General features: G+C 52.9%; 1 protein-coding gene across 3 annotated transcripts in view; it reads right to left on the reverse strand.

Annotated features, from left to right (window-relative positions):
- Window positions 1–22,492, reverse strand: part of ZFR (zinc finger RNA binding protein) — a 1,119,848-nt gene that overhangs the window by 194,669 nt on the left and 902,687 nt on the right. For all 3 annotated transcript variants that reach the window (XM_069627081.1, XM_069627082.1, XM_069627083.1), the window contains one exon: window positions 971–1,121. In XM_069627081.1, coding sequence (XP_069483182.1) covers window positions 971–1,121 — 151 coding nt within the window. The remainder of the gene's footprint in view (window positions 1–970; window positions 1,122–22,492) is intronic.

A 22,492-nucleotide genomic window follows, 5' to 3' on the forward strand; every position in this document is an offset into this window, starting at 1 on the left:
CAGCCCACGGTAAAGGAGCACCACATTAATACAAGGTATCACTGCCACCAGCAATTGAAGGTAAGCTTGCCACTAACAGAATTGTTACAGTTTTAGTGTGAAAGGGGATACATTGTATCGCCCCAGCACTCCACATAAGATGGGGTGTTCTGTTTTCACTTAAAAAGTAAAAAGGGATCCAAAGAATCTTTCTACCCTTGGGAACTGTAGTTCACTCAAGGTTAGCACATGAAAGTTAAAAGGGGATCCCTTAGGGCAAACAAGCAACAACAGGCACTTATTGCCAATAAGTTGTTAAAGAGGATTACTTTAAAAAGACACTATGGAGAGTCTTAAAAATGACACCCATAAAAAGAGTTAAATATTATGGGAGTGTGGAAAAGGGTTCCCACTCACTGAGGTATTATGGAAAAAGATCCAACTAATAAAAGAAAAAGTTCTGGGGTTGACCCAGGTCAGGTAGATTTACCATTTCTGTGCAAATCTTACCTAACACTTGGGAGCAGTATGACCCAGAGGACAGTGATTGGTTTAGAGGAGAAATACAGTTTTACATTGAAAGTGAGAATTTCTTCTTTTACCAAGGATTTGAGGGCGAATTTTCTTCAGCATGTGAATCCATGCCAGACCCCATACTGGAGAACTATTGAAATCAATAGTGGGAAATCTGCCAAAAGAAAAATATCCCCAACAACGACAAATGAGCAAATCTGCAACATTGCGAAGTCCAGTTAACTTGCTTTTTTGGCCATAGGCCAAATGTCAATGAGCATATGGTGGAACCTACTAGACCTAAAACGAGACAGAGTTACCAGATTTCTGTAAAGTAACCAAAATAGTATTGTTATCGCTATTCTTAGAAGTTCCTGTGTTTGGAAGGAATGTCTTAAAACCACAGACATGTAATATGCGCACAACATCAAGTATTTGCCAAGGTGTGTGTGTGTGAACAAATCATAATTACACTCACTGCAAGATGTTTGGGTAGGCATTCTGCAATGCGACTAAGCAACTCCTTGGATGGCTTTTCTGAACAAAGCAAAACCAGGTTGACATTTCTGTCTCCACGCAGGAGCAATCCTTTTGCCAGCACTCCAACTCGTAAGACTCCTTTCAGGGCTCTGTCAAAAATCAGTGTTAAAAATAAACATTTCAGAAAAACAACTTCATGTAAAATAACAAATTGAAAACACTGCCATCGTTGTTAAGAGAAGAGTAGCAGTGCTTTAGTACTATGGGCAGTAGCAGTTTATTACTGCCAACAGTACCAATAACAGTAGTAGGATTGGTTCTACTGAGACCAATTCTACACATGTATGCCCATATAAGCTCAGGGATAGCATGCGCCTTAGCTTTATATGAGGAATCTTGATGGTGGTAAAAAATACAATTGCAAGACTAACCAAGCAGGAAACACTTAGATGGAAAACTGGTAGGCTCCCAGAGATTTCCAAGAGACGAGATGATCTTGTGTCATCCACAGGAAAACAAGAGTAACATACCACAGATAGCCGTTGTATGACAAGAATGATGGTAACAGTTCATCAGTGTGAAGTCCGTTTTTTATACAACCATCTCTTGAAGGCTGTGCAACCAATAACCTCACGGTCAGTCAAGTACAACAATCACAAATTGGAAGCCAAACCTCTTAGGTTAACATAAAAGCAGTAGGTGAAGGGTACCAGGTAGACAATGTTCCAACTAGACCAAACACTTATCCATAGAAAAAATACAACTCTGATATACTGAATTGTTGGGTAAGAATTGGTGTATCACAAACTGTGAGACTACACAAGACGTATCTGCTAGGTATTAGGTAACCCACCTTTTGGTATAGGTCTGTACTACACAAGTTGGTAGTGTGACTGAACAGCCAGGCCTCTCTCAAGAAGAGAGGTAAATGTGAGTTGTAGAGCTTTAAAGATTAAATCCGTCAACACAAGCAACATTTACACTCAAGGTTTCCGTTATAGTTATTTACCAGTGTTAAAGAGAATTCTCAGAAATGTGCTAATTCACTTCTACCTTAGAGACCTTCAACTATTTTGCTGGAATTTAGGACTTTTAATTTTTATCCTTGAGAGAGTGAGACATTTTTCCCCACACTCATGGATTTTTCTTTGACTTGAACTCTGCGTTTCTTTCGGTTATGGAGTCTGACACTCCATAGGCATCATCTTTTACATTGTGACACAGCACCTTCAGTGCAATGTCATAGGGGAGTCTTTCAGATTTCCCAAAGATTTAAATACCTTCTCTTGATTAAACTACAATTCCTAAGAGCAGTAAGGTGAAATTGACTTTACTTAACTTTTGTAACTTTGTAGACCCAGCCCACACTATCCTAAATAGAGTGCTGAAGGGGTTACTTAGTATTCCCTTGGTCTACTTTCTCATGCAACAATTTTAGGTCACCCGTTTCTACAATTAATGGCTGGTGGTGGTGGTGGTTTACATTTTCCTACCATTGAGTGTTTCTACCGCGGGCTGCAATTGCAGCTGCAGTGAAGCACACATGGGTGCCCATTTTGTCAAAATGGCCCCAGTCTTCTATTTTCACCATTTCTTGTTGGAAAGGTCCTTCTTGAGATTTACCCTGCGCGCCAAACCATGTTTGGTTCTTTTGTTCGTTTTGCCTTTGGCAGGGTTTACTGGTGAAGTCCACCTCTGGCTCCAGCGTGTCTGGCAGGGCAGGAAGCGAGGGAGGTGCCTGAAACTCCCAGTGCTTAGTCTCCCTGGTTACAGGAATGCACCCAAAGGAGATTGGCTGGTTGTCCTTGGAGGACAGCCACCCTGCCATGTAAGTGACAGCTAGGCTGCAAATGAATAAAACGTGAGGTATTTTGCTAGGAAGGCAGAGTGGATCACTGGACGAAGGAATCCAAAAAAGAACTTGGAAGAGAAGCTTGCTGCAACTCCTGGACCGTTGGTTTGCCTGGTGAAGCCCTGCTGAATTGCTGAAGCTCCGAATTCACCTTGACTAGGGAAGCCCTGCAAAGGACGATTTCTTTGCTTGGGTTGGTGGGACCAATCAACCCCAAGACAAACTCATCCATTTGCTGCTGCAGGAACAGAGTGCCAGGCCAGGAAGAGGAACACCAGAATAGAGTATCGTTTTTAAGCCGGACTCAAGCTCCAGGAAGATCCTCCGAACTTCCTTGAATTAGGACTAACCAAGCCTAAGCCACCTCAACAGAGTGCTGGACCCCAGAAGCAAGGAAAGCCCACAAAGTATCCAAGAACCGCAGTGGTGCTATTCGCGAGGAGCTGAAACCGCAAACGGATGCTGATATGAACTTTGTCCATTGCTGCCGCCGACCTTCGAATCTTAGTGCTGCAGTCCCCAGACTTCCTCCCTCTTGTCCCCACAACAGAGCCCAGGAACAACAGGATCTGCCATACTACAACAAGACCAGAAGCCAACAGGAACCAATTTCTTCAGACCTACAGTACTGTAAACTAAGGGGTACTTGCCTCTTGTGTAGCTTGCTAGCTTTCAGTTGAGACTTGCATTTGCTGCCTTTTGCAGAGTTTTACAGTTTTGCCCATCACAAGCCTCCCAGTTTATGGCCCAACAGTGATTTCTTTTCCTACAAAACTCTCCAACATGGTGCACTACTTTTTAACTTACCTTCAAGAAGTGCATCAGCTCCCATGGACTTTACTCGATTGACATTGGCTGTCCTGGCTCCCTCAAGACTCTGACCTCTGACTTTGTGTTTTAATCTGTCCCTCAGAAATGTCATACATACCTTACTTCTATAGCTGGGAAAGTGTTAATCTACATTGCATTGGGGGATTCTAAAGTGCTTACCGGTTTGAGAAACGTGTTAAGGAACAAGTTACTTACCTGCAACTGTTGTTCTCCAGCATGGGTCTGGCATGGATTCACATGCTCATGAATAATCCCCGTCAGGCTGGGAATCCTACCTACTAATAACCGTTCACTGGTCTCTGGGTCATACTGCCCCCCAGCCAATGACTGCCCTCTACCTAAGCCCCTCCTCTGGCAGCCATCTTCAGATTTGGTAGCAAGTAAAGTGGCAGCAGGACCAAGAGAAGAGCCGCAGAGGGGTAGGAGAGAGGGTTTGCATGCGAATACATGCCAGACCCATGCTGGAGAACAACAGTTACAGGTAAGTAACTTGTTCCTTCTCCAGCATGGGGTCTGGCATGGATTCACATGCTCATGAATACAAGAATACATAGCAGTACACACCTGCACAACCACGGGAGGTGGCAGGGCTCAACATTAAGCATTTCAATAACTCAACATTAAGCATCTCTTACCTCATCAGGCTCACCTTCAAGCGAACAGGTTGCGCAGCACTGCTTGGCCGACTCCGGACTCCTTCCTGGAATCCCGGTCGATGCAGCAGAATTTCGTGAAGGTGTGCGTCGATCTCCACGCAGCTGCCCTGCAGATGTCCAGCAGGGGCACATCAGACAGGAACGCCGTAGTAGCAGCGGTCACTCTGGTCGAATGGGCTCTTGGGCGGCCGGGCAGTAGTCGGTTTGCCAACCGGTGACAGTGCATGATGCAGCCGGAAAGCCATCTGGAAATGGAAGCTTTGGAGAGGGCCTTCCCTTGGTTCACAGGGCCAAAGTTCACAAACAGCTGTGATGTCTTCCGAAAACTCTTTGTGCGGTCCACGTAGAACTTCAGTGCTCTAGCCACATCCAGCGAGTACAAAGTCCTCTCAGCTGGCGACGGGAAGAAAAGAGGCAACACGAAGGGCTTGTTGAGATGGAAGTCTGACGGCACCTAAGGCATGAAGGAGGGGTGCGTCCTCAGCACTAACCTCGTCTGGTGGAATGTCAGGTACGGAGGCTTACAGGAGAGGGCCAGGATCTCTCCCACTCGTCGTGCGGAGGGGATGGCCACAAGAAACGCTGTCTTCCACGATAGGAATTTCAGCGGCGCTGAATGCAAAGGCTCGAATGGTGGGCACATGAGCCTGGTCAGCACCACATTGAGCTCCCAAGCCAGGGCCGGAGCCTTCACCGGTGGGAACGAGCGGAACAGTCCTTTCATGAAACTCCTTCACCAGGCGGTGAGACCACAGCGACGACCGACCCAGAGTTTTGGTTTAGTGGGAGATAGACGCTAGGTGGATGGAGGCATGCGCCAGCCCCGCCTTGGCCAGCGACAAGTACAGCAGTACTTGAGGGGCTGTAATCCATAGAGGGTTGATCTTCTGTGCGCAGCACCAGACGGAGAAACTCTTCCATTTATGTCCATAGCACTTAAGAGTCGAGGAAGCCCTGGCCTTGGCAAGTACCTCCTTGCAGTCCGCCGGGATGTCATAGCCTCCGAACTCTAGTGCTGCATAAGCAAGGCCTGCAGGTTCAGATATCTTGGGTCGTGATGCAGGATCGTACCCGATTCCCTGGCGAGAAAATCAGCGTCCGTCGTTAACTTGACTGGAGGGGACGCTGACATGTCCAGAAGGTCCAGGAACCATAACTGCCTCGGCCACGCCAGTGCGACGAGTATCATCCTGCACGGGGATCGTCTGAGTTGACTGATGAGTTGCAGGAGCTACGGCAACGGTGGGAACGCATAGGCGAACAGGCCGTCCCAAGAGAAGGAAAATGCATCCCCCATGCTCCCCGGCTGGGGAAACCTGCTGGTGAACCTCCGGCACTTGGTGTTCGTTGCCGTCGCAAACAAATCGATCTGGGGATTGCCCCATCGTCTGAATAGGAGATCTACTTGATCTTGCCAAAGCTCCCATTCGTGGCAAGAGTGCAGCTCCCTGGTGAGTGAGTCGGCGACTGTGTTCTTCACTCCTGCCAGGTGAAAGGCTACCAGGAACATCCCCTGGGTAATGGCTCAGCGCCACATCCTGTGCTTCCTTGGAGAGAGCTGCGGATCCGGTGCCCCCCTGCTTCCGGATGTAGAACATTGTGGTGGTGTTGTCGGTGAAGACCATCACCACTTTGCCCTTGAGGGATGGAAGTTAGGATCTGAGGGCCCAGAACACGGCCCGAAGCTCCAGGACAATGTGCAGTGACCTCTTGCGTGGAGACCTCTGGTGTGCGCACCCCATCCCTCCAGGGAGGCGTCGGTTATTTGGGGTCTGGATGCCCATGCCAGTCGCGAGATGCGTGCGGGTGCCCCACCACTGGATCGCTTGGCGGAAAGTCCTGTTGAGGGAGATCTCGCCTTCGAAGCTTCCCGCCATTGGTATTTGCCAGGCGTCGAGGAACTCGGACGGTGAAGCCAGCCGTGCCACCGTGTTCAGCCTGGCTCCCAGGAAAAGGGCGTCCTGCGATGGTACCAAGCAGGACTTCAAAGTTTATCAAGAACCCCAGTTACGTGAGCAGGCGGACGGTCCTCGCTGTGTGGTCGATGCAGTTCCCTTGAACGGATGAGCCAATCTTCCAGCTAGGGGTAGACATGGATCCCCTGCAGGATCATCCGTGCCGCCACCAGTGCCAAGCACTTGGTGAAGACCCTTGGTGCCGACTTCAAACCAAGGGCAGTGCCTTGAACTGATAGTGCCGCCCCTGGACCAGTAAGCGTAGGAACTTGCAATGTCCTTCGTGTATGGGGATGTGGAAGTATGCATCCTCCAGGACCAGCGACGACAGGAAGCCCCCTTCATTAAGCTGTCCCAGCATGTGCTGAAGGGTGACCGTCCGGAATGTTTGGGATTTTATGTATTTGTTGAGGCGACGGAGGTCCAGGAGAGGCTGCCAGCCGCCGGTATTCTTTCGGACGAGGAAGTACCGCAAGTATACGGAGCCCCGGAGTCTCTTCGGGACGAGTTCTATCGCGGCATTTGTCAGCATCGCTCGTACCTCCAGAAGCAGTTGTGGGATGTGGTCTTCTTTCCTGGCCACCGGTGGAAAGTCTGGGCACTTCCTTTGGAACACCAGAGTGTGCCCGTGGGCCAAGGCATCCAGCACCCAACGGTCAGTGGAGACAAATTTCACCAGCCGGACTCCCACCGGGGTGCCCGGGTGGGGGCCAGACGCAACGGCCGGTTCCTGCTTCGTCAAGGCCTTGCCACCTTGGCAACCATGTCCACCGGTCTTGTTTCGCCTGCGACGAAGAGCGGGCCAGCTGTCGCCGATGTATCTTGCCCAAGGCACGGGCCGTCTCGGGGTCTGCCTTGATGGCATGCAGTGACTCGTCCATTGCCTTGACGAACAGGTTGTTCCTGTTGAAGTGCATGTCCAGTACCCTGGTCTGTACATCCTGACGGAAGTCGGTGGCCCCGAGCCAACCGCGTCGGCGAAGGCAAACGTTGCCCATCTGGCGAAAAACGGTGTCACCGATGTCCGTGGCTACCGTGGTCGGACGCCACCTCGCCCTCTTGCAGGATTTCAAGGGCTTGCGCCCTCTTGTCATTTGGAAGGAAGTCCAGGAGGGGGGGGGGCCATTTTGAACCACAGCTCCCTATCGTAGCGGGCCACGATAGCGAGAGCGTTGGCCGCCTTGATGGTCGTCGCTGCCTACGAGATGACCCGACGTCCCATGGCGTCTAGCTTCTTCCCCTCGCCATCCGGCGATTTCTCCTTGGCCACCGCAGAGACCACCGAGTCCGGGGACGGCTGCGCCCTGAGGCAAATAGGAGCGGAGTCTGGGACCTGGTACTGCTTCTCGTACCGGTCTCTTTGCAGGGGCCATGGATGGGTTCTTCATAATGGACAGCCCTTCGTCCCAGATGTCGCCCAACAGCGGGACTGAGAGGACAGTCTTCCTCTTGGCCTCTCGTCGTCGATAAAGTAACCTCTCCTCCTGTTCTTCGGGGCATAGCTGGAAAAGCTCTGATCCCCTGGCGATCATGGTGTGAAAGGAGACAATTCCCTTGGGAGGGGGAAGACCGGGGAGGGGGTGATGGGAGATGCGTTCTGTCATCGCCGCAGTCGTCCGTCCCCGCTGTGGCCGTCTGTCTCATATTTCAGCGGAGGGGATGAAGGTGAAGGATGGAAGGGTGGGGGAGGATGGACTTGCCTCCGCTTGAGTGGAGGACTCCCCGGCGGTCCAGGAGCCGCTGGCTCGTCCGCCGGTGGTAAGGGCAACCTTGTCCTCATCTCTGTGCACAAGTGTGCAGTGCCAGCAAAATGGCATCTGACCTGTCCGTCGGCAGTGGCATCGGTTGCGAGGGGAGCCGTGCCAGAGGCATAGTGTCTGGTTCATCGTCGATCTGCCGTTCTTCATCGGCTCCACCCTTGCTCTCCATATCCGTCTCGTCGGGATCCTTCCCATAGGCCCTGACCTCGACAAACCTCTTTGTCAAGGACTGACTTGAGGCCAGACAGCTCGTCCTCGGAGGAGGTAACTGAGTCCATTAGATCTATTGCGCCCCCACCCCCATGGCTCAGGGTTTCACAGGAGTCTTTTCGATAGGCTGGAAAAATGATTCCCTCCAGGATGGCAGGGAAACTAGGCCTGGAGATCGTCTCCACGACTCCCTCAATTGAGGCCTTAGCCAGGTGAATCTGGGCCTTCACGACCTTAGGCGCGTCTGAGGCCTTCACCGTGTGGGGAGGGTCACCGCCTCGCTCCCTCTTGGCTTTCTCCATCAGTGCCGACCTGGGCTTCTCCCGAAGCTTATCCGACTTCAACTTCGAGCCAGAGCGTTGGCTCATGGTTGACGCCGTTAGCGATTTTGCACTCGGCCTGGCAGCCGAGGAGCCTGAACCAACGGCACTCCCAGTACCCACGGACTCGCAGTGCTTTGCCTTCGTCTCACCTACTGCTGGGCTCTTCGTCTCCAGCCAGTTAGCGAGTCGTGTACGATGGTCCGGACGGACATGTTCTTGCAGAACGAAGAGTCCTCCTCCACGTGCGGCTTGTCGGAGTGCAGGCAGTAGAGGCAACGGGAGTGCTCATCCTCCTTGAAGACGTCCTGTAGTCCACATCCTGGGCAGATCCTAAACAGCTTGGATCCAATGGGTGTCGAGTCTCCTTTGTCTTGAGGCCATGTCCACGTGGGGTAGGCCTCAAAGATCTTCCGGAATCCTTCAAGAAGTGAAATGCGATGAAATTCCGCTTGAGGGGCATAGAGATTCCCGAAACGGGCCCCCGTTAATCGGAAGATGAATCGGTGGAGCTTGAGGCTCGATTTGACCGAAAAAATAAGACTAAACTAAAACGCTTGAGAGCTAAGCACGAGGCCTCCCAACACTTGAACGTGCGGTAAAAATTTGAAGATGGCTGCCAGAGGAGGGGCTTAGGTAGGGGGCAGTATGACCCAGAGACCAGTGATTGGCCATTAGTAGAAAGACAGTTCAGAAAAGAAACTGAAACTGATTTTACCGAGGATTCCCAGCCTGACGACGGGGAATATTCATGAGCATGTGAATCCATGCCAGACCCCATGTTGGAGGACCATGGTTTCCTTCCCTAACCCTTTCCTTTTGACACCAAACTCAGTATTGCTCTAAAAGTGCCAGTGATAAATCAATGTCCACAGTGTCCTAGTTATTGAAGTCACCTCAGGGTATAGGAAGTATGTGTGGTATCCCAAACGGGTATCTACTGATTTATTAAAACAGAGTGTATATTTCAACGCATATTTAAGTGTTACATATTTGCTCAGGGCGAGTTCCCCAAATTGACTGTTAAATTAATAAATAATTGTTTATTCAAGAAACCTTGAGTGTAAGTGTTATTTGGAAACTGTGAAAGTCTATGTTACAACGCTACAGCTCACATTGACCCCTTTTGAGATAAGCCTGGCTGCTCAGTCACGCTAGCAACTAGGACAGTAATTGCATTTATATATCACTAGTACACTTTGTAGATTCTGAGGTTTGCAGAAAGGAAAGGTTAAAGGAAGGAAAAATTACAAGTCACTCACCGTAGTGACTAACATACTCTTAGTGCCCTTTCCTCCATACTATATGGGCGTCCATTCCTAGGGGCGGTAGACAGAACCGTTTTCACCAGAAAAACCTTCCCTTTTAAATTTAGAGGCGCGTGGGGGTGCGGACATGGGAGCACGCGCCACTCTTCAGTCCCCATTGACGCGTCAACAATATTTATTATTGCCTAATGACAACAGTATTATTAGGGGGAGGATGGTGGGACGGAGGTAAGGGGACTAGGGACTAAGTAGGTTAGTCACTACACTGATTAACTTGTAATTACTCTAAAGTCCCGTCCCCTTTGCTACATAATGTATGGGCGATTACAACTGAATGCAGCCCCCTGGTCGAGAGGAGACCCTCCTTAAGCTAACAAGTTCCTTAGAACCGCCTGTCCGAATGCCACCTCTGACTTGGAGCCAGCGTCCAAACAGTAATGCTTACAAAAAGATGAAGGGGTGGCCCAGGTAGCTGCCCTGCCATGGAAACTGCCACTAGAATGCAATGGCCGTGGCCTCGGCCCCGACGGCATGGGCGTGCATGTTGGCTGGCAGCTGCCAGCACTGCACCTCATAGGCCTCTTTGATGGCCGCAACCATCCACCTTGCTATGGAGGCCTTGGATGACTGATATCCCGGCCTGAAGCCCCCAAAAGGGACAGTGCGTCCTACTTGCGGAAGCCCTTGGTCCTATGCAGATCGAATTTCACGGTGCGTCTGACATCCAGACAAAGCAAGAGTCTCTGAGCCTCGTTCTTGGGGTCAGCAAAGAATGTAGGTAGGACTATTTCCTCGTATAGATGGAACGCAGAGTGTTAGGCACGATTGTATGCAGTATCCTTTGGGTGCACTACAACAAACCTGACCTCCAGGCAATAGGAACCCAACCTTTGGTATAAGTCTTTACTACACAGGTTGGTAGCGTGTTGAGCAGCCAAGCTTATCTGAAGAGGTGTCAATGTGAGCAGTAGGGGAATTACACAGAGATTCAAAGTGACAAGTATTCAAATAAACTCTTACGCACAAGGTTTCTTGATTAAACAATTAATTTAACAGTTTGAGTAAGCTTTCTTCAGAAGGGGCAATATAATAGTAACACAAATACACTCCAAAACACACGCTCTTAGTTTCTCTAAATCAGCAAGCACCCATTTGGGATGGCACACTTCCTACACCCTCAGATGACTTAAATAACTAGGACACTGTGGACATTAACATATCACTTGCATTTAGAGCAATGCTTTTTAGCATGTCAAAGAACAAGGTTAAACGCTTTTTAGCATGTCAAAGAACAAGGTTATTAGAACAAAACCAGAGATCTCACAAATATTCTGAAGCCGTTAAGTACTTTCGGTAACCCCCAACGCAAGGAACAAGTTACTTACCTGTAACTGTTGTTCTCCAGCATGGGTCTGGCATGGATTCACATGCTCATGAATATTCCCCGTCGTCAGGCTGGGAATCCTCGGTAAAGAAAAAACCAGTATCAGTTTCGTTTCTGATCTGTCTTTCGTAGTAATAACCAATCACTGGTCTCTGCGTCATACTGACCACAGCCAATGACTGCCCTCTACCTAAGCACCGCCTCTGGCAGCCATCTTCAGATTTGGAAGCACGTGAAGTGGCAGTATGACCAAGTGAAGAGCCGCAGAGGGGTAGGCGGGAGGGTTCGCATGTGAATCCATGCCAGACCCATGCTGGAGAACAACAGTTACAGGTAAGTAACTTGTTCCTTCTCCAGCATGGGGTCTGGCATGGATTCACATGCTCATGAATAAAGAATACATAGCAGTACACACATGCACAACCACGGGAGGTGGCAAAGGCTCAACATTAAGCATCACATCAACTCAACATTAAGCATCTTACCTCCTCACCAGGCTCACCTCAGGCGAACAGGTTGCGCAGCACTGCTTGGCCGACCCTGGACTCCTCCCTGGAATCCCGGTCGACGCAGTAGAATTTCGTGAAGGTGTGCGTCGACCTCCACGTAGCAGCCCTGCATATGTCCAGCAGGGGCACACCAGATAGGAACGCCGTGGTAGCTGCGATCGCTCTGGTGGAATGGGCTCTCGGACGGCCAGGCAGCGGTCGGTTTGCCAACCGGTGACAGCACATGATACAGCCGGAGAGCCATCTGGAGATGGAAGCCTTCGAGAGAGCCTTCCCCTGATTGACAGGTCCAAAGTTCACAAAGAGTTGTGACGTCTTCCGAAAACCCTTCGTGCGGTCCACGTAGAACTTCAGCGCTCTAGCTACATCCAGCGAGTGCAAAGTCCTCTCAGCCGGCGACGAAGGCGACGGGAAGAACACAGGTAACACCAAGGGTTCGTTGAGATGGAAGTCCGACGGTACCTTGGGCATGAAGGAGGGGTGCGTCCTGAGCACTACCCTTGTGTCGTGGAAAGTCAAGTACGGGGCCTTGCAGGAAAGGGCCTGGATCTCTCCCACTCGTCGTGCGGAGGTGATGGCCACAAGAAAAGCTGTTTTCCACGATAGAAACTTCAACGGGGCCGAGTGCAGAGGCTCGAACGGAGGTCCCATGAGCTTGGTCAGCACCACGTTGAGCTCCCACGCCGGGGCCGGAGCCTTCACCGGCGGGAACGATCTGAACAGTCCCTTCATGAACTCTTTCACCAGACGATGAGACCACAAGGACGTCCGGCCCGTGGTTCTGGTGTATCGGGAGATCGCAGCAAGATGAATCTTGATGGACGCATGTGCCAGACCAGCTTTGGCCAGCGTCAGCAGGTACGGCAGTACTTGGGGAGCCGTAATCCGTAGAGGGTTAATCTTCTGTGCGTGGCACCAGACAGAGAACCTCTTCCATTTGTGTCCATAGCATTTAAGAGTCGAGGACGCCCTGGCCTTTGCAAGAACCTCTCTGCAATCGGCCGGTATGTCGTATCCTCCAAACTCTAGTGCTGCAGGAGCCAGGCCTGCAAGTTCAGCGACTTCGGGTCGTGGTGGAGGATGGCGCCTCCTTCCCTGGAGAGTAGATCCGCGTCCGCCGGCAGCTTGATCGGCGGGGACGCTGACAAGTCCAGAAGGTCCGGGAACCATATCTGCCTCGGCCACGCAGGTGCGACGAGGATCATCCTGCACCGTGACCTCTTGAGCTGGTTGACGAGCCGGATTAGCAGAGGCAAGGGAGGGAACGCGTAGGGGAACAGGCCCTCCCAGGGGAACGAGAAAGCATCGCCCATGCTCCTCGTCTGGGGAAACCTGCTGGCGAACCTCCGGCACTTGGCGTTCGTCGCCGTCGCGAACAGGTCGATCTGGGGTGTGCCCCACCGTCGGAAGAGGCGATCCACCAGATCCTGCCGTAGTTCCCACTCGTGGCACGAGCGCAGCTCCCTGCTGAGTGAGTCGGCGATGGTGTTTTTTATCCCTGCCAGATGAAACGGCACCAGAAAAATCCCTTGGGCGACGGCCCAATGCCACAGGTCCTGCGCCTCCTTGGACAGCGCTGGGGACCTGGTTCCGCCCTGTTTCCTGATGTAAAACATGGTGGTGGTGTTGTCGGTGAAGATCCTCACCACCTTGCCCTTGAGGGACGGAAGGAAGGACCTGAGGGCCCAAAACACTGCACGGAGCTCCAGGACGTTGATATGTAGGGACTTCTCCGTCGGGAGCCAGAGTCCCCTTGCGTGCAGATTTTCGGTGTGCGCTCCCCACCCTTCCAGGGAGGCATCCGTGGTCACAGTCTCCTGGTGGGCTGGGGTCTGGAAGTCCATGCCCGCCGTCAGATGCGCGCGGGTGCCCCACCACCGTATCGCTCGTCGGAAACTCTCGTCGAGCTTGATCCTTTCCTCGAAGCTGCCCGTCGTCTGGATCCAGCGCGCATCCAGGAATTCTTGCAACGGGCGCATCCGGAGCCTGCACATGGGAATGAGGTAGATGCAGGAAGACATCATCCCGAGGAGGGACTTGATGGACCTCACTTTGGCCGCGTCGGCCACCAACATCCGTTGCACCTTGCCCAAGATGGTCCTGGTCCTCTCCTCCGACGGGGAGGCCAGAAGGGACACTGTGTCGAGCCTCGCTCCCAGAAACAGTGCGACTTGCGCGGGCACCAGGTGGGATTTGGCGTAGTTCACGGAGAATCCCAGGTCCGTGAGGAGTTGGACGGTCCTTGCCGTGTGGACCACGGCGAGCTCCCTCGTCTTGGCGCGGATGAGCCAGTCGTCCAGGTAGGGGTAGACGTGGATCCCCTCGCGGCGCAGCTGCGCCGCCACCGGTGCAAGGCACTTGGTGAATACCCTGGGTGCCGACCGTAGTCCGAAGGGAAGGGCTTTGAACTGGTAATGACGCCCTTGGACCACGAATCTGAGGAATTTGCGGTGCCCCTTTAGGATGGGAATGTGGAAGTAGGCATCCTCCAAATCCAATGACGATAGGAAGTCTCCTTCCTCCAGCTGACCCAGGACGTGCTGGAGGGTGACCATCCGGAACTTCTGCGCCTTGATGAACTTGTTCAGACGTCGCAGGTCCAGGATGGGGCGCCATCCTCCCGTCTTCTTCTTCACGAGGAAGTATCTCGAGTAGACTCCGGAGCCCCGAAGCCTCTTTGGGACGAGTTCGATGGCGCCCTTTCTGAGCATCGCCTTTACCTCCAGGAGAAGTTGAGGGACGTGAAGTTCTTTCCTGGCCACGGGGGGGACGCGCGGGCACCTTCTTTGAAACTCGAGCGCGTGGCCCCGGGCCAGGGCGTCCAGCACCCAACGGTCGGTGGAGATGGACTCCCACACGCTGACGAAGCCCGCCAGCCGGCCTCCCACCGGGGTGCTTCGGTGGGGGCCCGACCCCAAGGCCGGTTCAATCCTGCTTGGACGCGGCCTTGCCGCCTTGACCTCCTTGGCGACGACGGCGGGGTCCGCTAGACTTGCCTCGTCCTCTGTAGGCCTCTTGCGACGACGAGCGGGCCGCTTGACGGTAGGAAGCGAAACCGCCGCCGGAACCTTTGGAGGCGCCCTTGCCTCCGCCGCTCCGAAAGGGCGTCCGTCGTTGCAGGACTCCAAGGGCCCGGGCCGTCTCAGTATCCGCCTTGATGGCCTGAAGGGAATCGTCCACTGTCTTCCCAAACAGGTTGTTCCCGTCGAAGGGCATGTCCAGGACTCTGGTCTGGACGTCCTGCCGGAAGTCCGTAGCTTTGAGCCATCCACGACGTCGAAGGCAAACACCGTTGCCCAGCTGGCGGAATCCAGTGTCGGCGATGTCCGTCGCCACGGTGATGGCGTGGTCCGAGGCCACCTCACCTTCCTGCAGGATCTCAAGGGCCTCCGCCCTCTTGTCGTCCGGCAGAAAATCCAGCAGAGGAGCCATCTTGTACCAGAGCTCCCTGTCGTAGCGGGCCACGATAGCCAAGGCGTTGGCCGCTTTAATCGTCGTCGCTGCCGACGAGATGACTCTACGCCCCATAGTATCCAATTTCTTTCCCTCGCCGTCCGGCGGGGAAGTCGATGTGGAGGCCGCACCCCCCCCCCGCTTTCTTCCTGGCTGCCGCGGAGACGACGGAGTCCGGGGTAGGCTGTGCCCGGAGGCATAGGGGGGCCGTGTCCGGGACCCGGTACTTTTTCTCGTACCGGTCTCTTCTAGCTGGCGTCGTGGAAGGGTTCTTGAGGAGGGAAAGGCCCTCATCCCAAATGTCGTCCAACAGAGGCACTGCGAGGACCGTCTTCCTCTTGGCCTCGCGCCGCTGATAAAGGAAGCCTTCCTTTTTCTTCTCCTCAGGGCAGAGTTGGAAAAGCTCGGAAGCCCTGGAGATCATGGAGTGGAAAGATCCGATCTCGTCGGGCGGAGAGGCCCTGGTGGGAGGCGACGACGGAAAATCCTCGTCGTATGCCTCGTCGTCCGTACCCGTCGCTGCCGTGTCAGTCCCCGTATCATCCCCTCGGGTGGACGGGGAGGAGGGCTGGAAGGGGCGCGACGGTTGAAAAGGAGGTGGTGGATGGATCCTTCTTTTCTTGGTAGGGGGAACACCAGAAGGTCCCGGTTCTGGATCCCCCGACGGGAGAGGTTCCTCCGTCGGTAACGGTAGCCTCGTCCTTATCTCGGAGCATAAGGACTGTATGGCCAACAAAATGGCCGCCGAGTTGTCTTGCGGCGCTGGCAGAGGGGAATCCGACGGGCGAGCAGGGGCCCCGTCGGTATCCTCGACGATGTCGTCGTCGTCACCTGCGTCGGGGTCCATTCCGACGGGCTGGCCTTCTTCCACGCCTAGGCCGTGGCTTAAGACCTCGATCAGTTCCTCTTCTGAGGTTGAGGCCGACTCCACGACGACGCCCTGCCCCCCCTTCTTCTTCCCCACGGAGGGTTTCACGGGGGTCCTATCGATGGGCACAAAGGAAGACTCCCTCCGAGGAGGCAGGGAGATTCTGGGCCCTGAGGTCGCCACCACTGGTGCAGCCACCACAGGCTGAGCCAGGGCCGCCGCGACCGTTTCGATAGAGGGCTTGGTCGGATGGATCAAGGCCTTCACCACCTTAGGTGCGCTCACCGCCTTATCCTTGAGGGAGGGGGCACTGCCACGCTCCTCTTCTGCCTTAGAGCTCGACCGGGGCCTCTCCAGGAGCTTCGCCGGGTGCTCGGCCTTCCTCTTACCCGACCCAGAGCGTTGGCTCGTGGTTGATGGTGCCGGGGAGGGTGCACCCTGCCTGGCGCCCGTAGAGCCCGACCGTTCGGCGCTCCCGGTGCCAGCGGACTCGCGGTGCTTGGCCTTATGTTGGGCCCCCGTCGCCGGGGCGCCCTCAAAGGTCTTAGAAGACCGCTCGGATTTCGTCTTCTTCTCGCCAGACGGGCTCTTACCCTCCAGCCAGTTGGCGAGACGTTGATGGCGGTCCTTCATGGTCCGTTCCGACATGTTGCCGCAAAACGCACAGTCCTTCTCCACGTGCGTCTTGTCCTCATGAAGGCAGTAAAGGCAGAAAGAGTGTTCGTCCTCCTTGAAGACGTTCTGCAGCTGGCATCCAGGGCAGACCCTGAACAGCTTTCCGGGCGTCGAGCTTCCCTTCTCCTGGGCCATCTCCGAGACAGGGCCTGAGAAGCTTCTGGAGTCCTCCGAAGTGTAGCTCGACGAAATCTTCACCCTTGAGGGGCACAGATGAATCCGACACGGGTCCCCGTTGATCGGATGTAGAATCGGTGGAGCTTGAGGCTCTTTTGACCGAAAGAATCGAAGTTTTTGTAAAAAGCGCGAAAAAATAGCACTAACGCTCGAGAGCAATAGCACGAGGATCCCAACACATGAACGTGCGGTAAAAATCTGAAGATGGCTGCCAGAGGCGGTGCTTAGGTAGAGGGCAGTCATTGGCTGTGGTCAGTATGACGCAGAGACCAGTGATTGGTTATTACTACGAAAGACAGATCAGAAACGAAACTGATACTGGTTTTTTCTTTACCGAGGATTCCCAGCCTGACGACGGGGAATATTCATGAGCATGTGAATCCATGCCAGACCCCATGCTGGAGAAAGTTAGTTAACCCCTTCCTGGAAGGAAGGCAGATACATACAGCCGGGGGAGGAGGGGGAAGAAGAGTCATTCAGGGAGCCAGGCCAGGCCAGTCAATTGGGCAAAAGTCTAGGTAGGCTGAAGCACTTCTTGAAGCTAGCTAAAAAGTCTTGCCATGTTTTAGAAGTCTTTGTAGAAAGAAGAAATCAAAGCAGGGCCACAAGCTGATTAAGCTTGTGAGGTAAAGAAGCTGTTAGCAACTCTACAGAAATAACAAAGACAAGTCTCAACAAGTTCCACAACAAGAGGCAAGTTCTCTTCGACTTTACAGTACATTTGGTTAGAAGAAACCCGGTTCCAGCTGGCTTCTGTTCCTGTGCAGCTCTGCAGATCTTGTGTTCCTGGGCCTCAGTCGTGGGGACAAGAGGGAGGACATCTGGAGGACTCCTGCACTGCAACGGGGTGGTCCGCGACAGAAAAAGGACCTCCTTCTATTCAGTGGCACTTCGCAGATTCAGCTCCGCGCATCTCAACACATAGCCCTACTGCGTACTCTTGGCTGTCGAAAAGGGCTTTCCTTTCATCTGGGGTCCAGCACTCTCTTGAGATGGCTCAGGCAGTCCTGCTTCCGGGGAGTCCGGAGGATCTTCCTCGAGCTCTTGGCCAACCTAAAAGCAACACACACAAACTGTTGTTCCTCTCCCTGGCTCTTCGGTTCCGCAGCAACTGCAGTGGAAATTCAACCAGCTTCGAGAGGATGTCCAGGTGGCGTACTTTGGAGTTGATTGGTCCCACAAACTCACGTATGTACCCTATTTACTATGTAACTAAGCTTCAAGTATACCCAGGTAACTGAGGGTTTGGTGCGCTTTATCAAATAATCAAACAAGGGGAGAAGTCGTCCTTGTAGGGCTTCTCTAGTCGAGACGAATTCGGAGCTTCAGCACAGCAGCAAGGCTTCACCGGGCAAACCGGGCAAACCAACGGTCCAGGAGTTGCAGTAGGCGTCTCTTCCAAGTTCTTTTTCGGATTCCTTCTTCCAGTGGTCGACTGCCTTCCAAGCCAAAAAGTCTCGCCTTTTATGCAGGGTTCTCACATTCATTCCAGCCTAGCTGTCAGTCACCCAGCAGGGTGGCTGTCCTTGCTGGACAGCCAGCCGGCCAATCACCGAGGAGTGCGTTCTGGTCTCCCTAGGAGACCAAGCACAGGGAGTTCCGGGCACCTCCCTCGCTTCCTGCCCCCGCCAGATACCCTGGAGCCAGGGGCGGGCTTCACTCGTGAACCCCGCCAAAGACAAAACGAAAAAAGGGACCAAACCTGGTTTGGCGTGCCGAGCAAATCTCAACAAGGACCTTTCCACAAAGAAACGGCGAAAAAAGAAGACCAGGGCCATTTTCACAAAAATGGCACCCTTGGGTGCTTTTCTGCAGCTGTGAACGCAGCCCGCGGTAAAAGCACACCATGGTTGTTAAAAGTAAACCACTGCCACCAGCCATTCATCAAGGAAAGTGGAACAAAATTGTTACATGCGAAGCTAGACAAAGGGGATACTAAGTAATCCCTCCAACACCCTATGGTAAGATGGTGTGTGCTGGGTCTAGAAAGTTACAAATTTAAGTAAACTCAATTTCACTTTTCAGCTCTTGGAAACAGTAGGTCATCCAAGAGAAGGTATTTAAACCTTTGGGAAATCTGAAAGACTTCCCTGTGCCACTGCACTGAAGGTGCTTCAGTGCAGTGGCACAGGGAAATGTAAAATTTGATGCCTATGGAGTTTGTCAGACTCCACAACCAGTTCAAATCACATTACAAATACATGAGAGGGTGGGGGAAAAAAAGGTCTCACTCTCTCCGGGTTATAAATGCAAATCCTAAAATCCAGCAACGTTGCTGGGGTCTCTAAGGTAGAGAGGGATTAGCACATTTTTGAGAATTCTCCCCAACACGGAGGGTACCTTCGGTAGGAATGCCGGTTGAGTCCGCAGAACCACCTTATCCCTGTGGAAAGTGGTATAGGATTCTGAAGCCACCAGAGCCTGGATCTCACTGACTCTGCGAGCGGATGTGAGACTTACTAGCAGAGCTGTCTTGATGGTGATCAGCCTAATGTCTGCGGACGGCATTGGCTAAAGGTTTTGTGCGCCAGGGCGCCCAACACCTCGTAAAGGTCCCACACAGGGTGTGGCTTTTTGATGGGCGGGTAAAGTCTGGACAGGCCCGCCAGATGTTTCCCGATTATCAGTTTGGAAGAGAAGACTTCCTCTGAATTTCTGTAGGCCCCGATGGCTGCGAGACAGGTCTGACATGTGTCCATCTGCATGCATGAGTGGGCAAGGTGTGCCGAGAAAGAGCACATTGTCCAGTGTGCATGTCAGGGGGTTGGTTTCCTTAGAATCTGCCCAGTGACCGAACCTGCTCCATTTACTCCTGTGAAGGCTCCTAGTGGCCTTGCTCCTAGTGCCCTGGATGATCTCCAGGTTAGCCCGAGATAGGTTCACGTGCTTGAGGGTCATCTGCTCAGAAACCACGCTGCGAGGGCTAGCTCCTGAGGAGCGGGGTGGAGCACCATGCTCCCCTGCTGGGACAGGAGAGGTGGTGGGCCCAGTGGAAAGGTGAATGGGTGGTCAGTCCGAGAGGCTGAGCAATTCAGAGAACCACGGTCTTGCCGGCCACCAATGCACGATCACTATGATGCTGAGATGACATGTCTCCTTTATCTTGCGGCGTACCCTGGGGATCAGGGCTGTGGGCGGAAAAGCATAGGCTGTCCTATCCTCCCTTTCAATCTGCATGGTGTCGCCCAGGGGGTCGGGGCCTAGTCCCTGCCAAGACGTAAACTGATGGCACTTCCTGTTCCTCAAAGAGGCAAATAGATCCACCGGAGGATGACCCCATGTGTTGAAAACCAGGGCCCAATCAGACATGCTGCCACTAGGTTGCACAGCGGAAGGGGCCTGGTACCCCCTTCACCCCGCTTGTTGACATAGTACATGTTGGTGGAGTTATCGGACTGGATCAGGAAGGAAGGAAGGAAGGAAGGCCCCGAGGGATAGCCAAATGGCTGAGCTCCAACCAGTTGATATGAGACTCCTGCTCCTGCCGGATCCAGACTCCATGGATGCTGTGGCTGTCCACAGTAGCTCCCCAGCCTAGGGAGGAGTCTGTAGTAATGGTGACCTGCGGAGTCGGCTGCGGAATGGCCTGCCCGTCCGCAGATTGCAATCCTTGGACCATGACGTGAGGTCAGAGTGGAGAGAAGGCGGTATGCTGACCAACTCCTCTTGGGAGCCCTTCTCCTGATTAAATGAGGCTGTGAAGTGCAGCTGCACTCTCCTCATCCAGAGCCTTGTATGTGGCATGTCCAAGAGGGCCGCTGCCATGATACCCACCACCAAGCTGAAGTCACTGGTCTAGAAAGGAAGTGCATAGTGGCCCTCTTGATGGCCGTAATCTTGTCCTACACGGGAAATATCTTCTCGGAGCTCGTATCCCAGAAGACGCCCAGGAGGGTGAGGCACTGTGTGGGCTGCAGCAGAGAATTCTTGTGGTTGATGGTAAAGCCCCAGGTCGTAGAGTGTCCTCAGACACGCGGAGGATGTGTGGACAACCCCCTCTGGGGAACTCGCCCTGACAAGCCAGTCGTCCAGGTACGGGTAGACATGGTGGCCATGAGTAGGGCTGCCACTGCATTCATCGGTCAGGTAAACACTCTGGGGGCTGATCTGAGGCCAAAGGTTATCTTGTACTGGAAATGAAAGCCCATGATACTGAAGCGTAGGAAGGAGCGATGGGGCTGCCAAATCGGGACATGTAAAGTGTTCGGGAGAATTCTCAGAAATGTGCTAATTCCCTCCACCTTAGAGACCCCAAGCAACTTTGCTGGATTTTGAGGACTTGATTTTTTTAACCTCAGAGAGCGAGACCCTTTTCCCCACTCTCTCATGTATTTTAATGTGATTTTGAACTCTGTTTCTTTTGGTTGTGGAGTCTGACAAACTCCATAGGCATAATCTTTTACATTGTGTCACACAGCACCTTCAGTGGAGTGGCACAGGGAAGTCTTTCATATTTCCCCAAGGTTTAAATACCTTCTCTGGGATGAACTACTGTTTCCCAGAGCAGCAGAGTGAAATTGACTTCACTTAGTCCTGTAAAATTCTAGACCCAGCACACCCTATTTTACATGCTGGAGGGGTTACTTAGTTACTCATGTAACAGTTATGTTACCCTGTCCTCTCAGAATGGCTGGTGGCAATGGTTTTTGTATGTACTACTATGATTTACCCCCGACTGCGTACTGTTCGCAGCTCCGGTAACGTTAAATTGCGGGAGTCATGTATTTCAAAATGGCGCTGGGCTGGGCCTCCTTTGTTAAAATGGTCCCCGGTCTTCTTTATTCACCATATCTTTGTGGAAAGGTCCTTCGGGTTTTCCTCTGCGTGCCAAACCAGGTTTGGTCTCTCTATTCATTCACCTTTGGCAGGGATTCTGAGAGAAACCCTCCTCTGGCGCCCGAGTGTCTGGGGTAGGCAGGAAGTGAGGGAGGTACCCGAAACTCCCTGTGCTTAGGCTCCTAGGAGACCCAAATGCACTCTGTGGTGATTGGCTGACTGTCCGGCAAGGACAGCCACTCTGCTGGGTGACTGACAGCTAGGCTGGAATGAATGGGAGAGAACTGAATAAAAGGCAAGGCTTTTGGCTTGGAAGGCAGGGTCGACCACTGGACGAAGGAACCGAAGAACAACGTGAAAAGGATGCCTGCTGCGACTCCTGGACCATTGGTTTGCCTGGTGACCCCCTGCTGCAGTGACTACTTGCCAAGTTCGCATCGAAGGAAGCTCTGCGAGGACGCCTTCTCCCTCCCTTTGAGTTGGTGGGACAAATCAACTCCCAAGTAAGCCACCTGTCATCCATCTCAGAGCTGGTTGAATTTCCTCAGAGTTGCTGCAGGAAACCGTAGAGCCAGGGAGAGGGACACCAGATTGTGTGTGTTGCTGGTAAGATGGCCTAAAGCTTTGAGGATTCTCCGGACTCCCACGAAGCAGGACCGACCAAGTCTGATTCCCCCCCCCCCCTCACAGGACCTCAGATGTGAGAAAAGTCCACCTTGACAGCTAAGACCCACGCTTATTGCTATTTGCTGTACCGCAAGGATCTGAAACGCGAAACAGCTACTGAAAGTGAAGTTTGCCGGTTGCCAGCTTTGACCGCGCCAGT

The sequence above is a fragment of the Ambystoma mexicanum genome, chromosome 6p (assembly GCF_040938575.1).
Source record: "Ambystoma mexicanum isolate Mex_15411 chromosome 6p, UKY_AmexF1_1, whole genome shotgun sequence".
In the NCBI taxonomy this organism is placed as follows: domain Eukaryota; kingdom Metazoa; phylum Chordata; class Amphibia; order Caudata; family Ambystomatidae; genus Ambystoma; species Ambystoma mexicanum.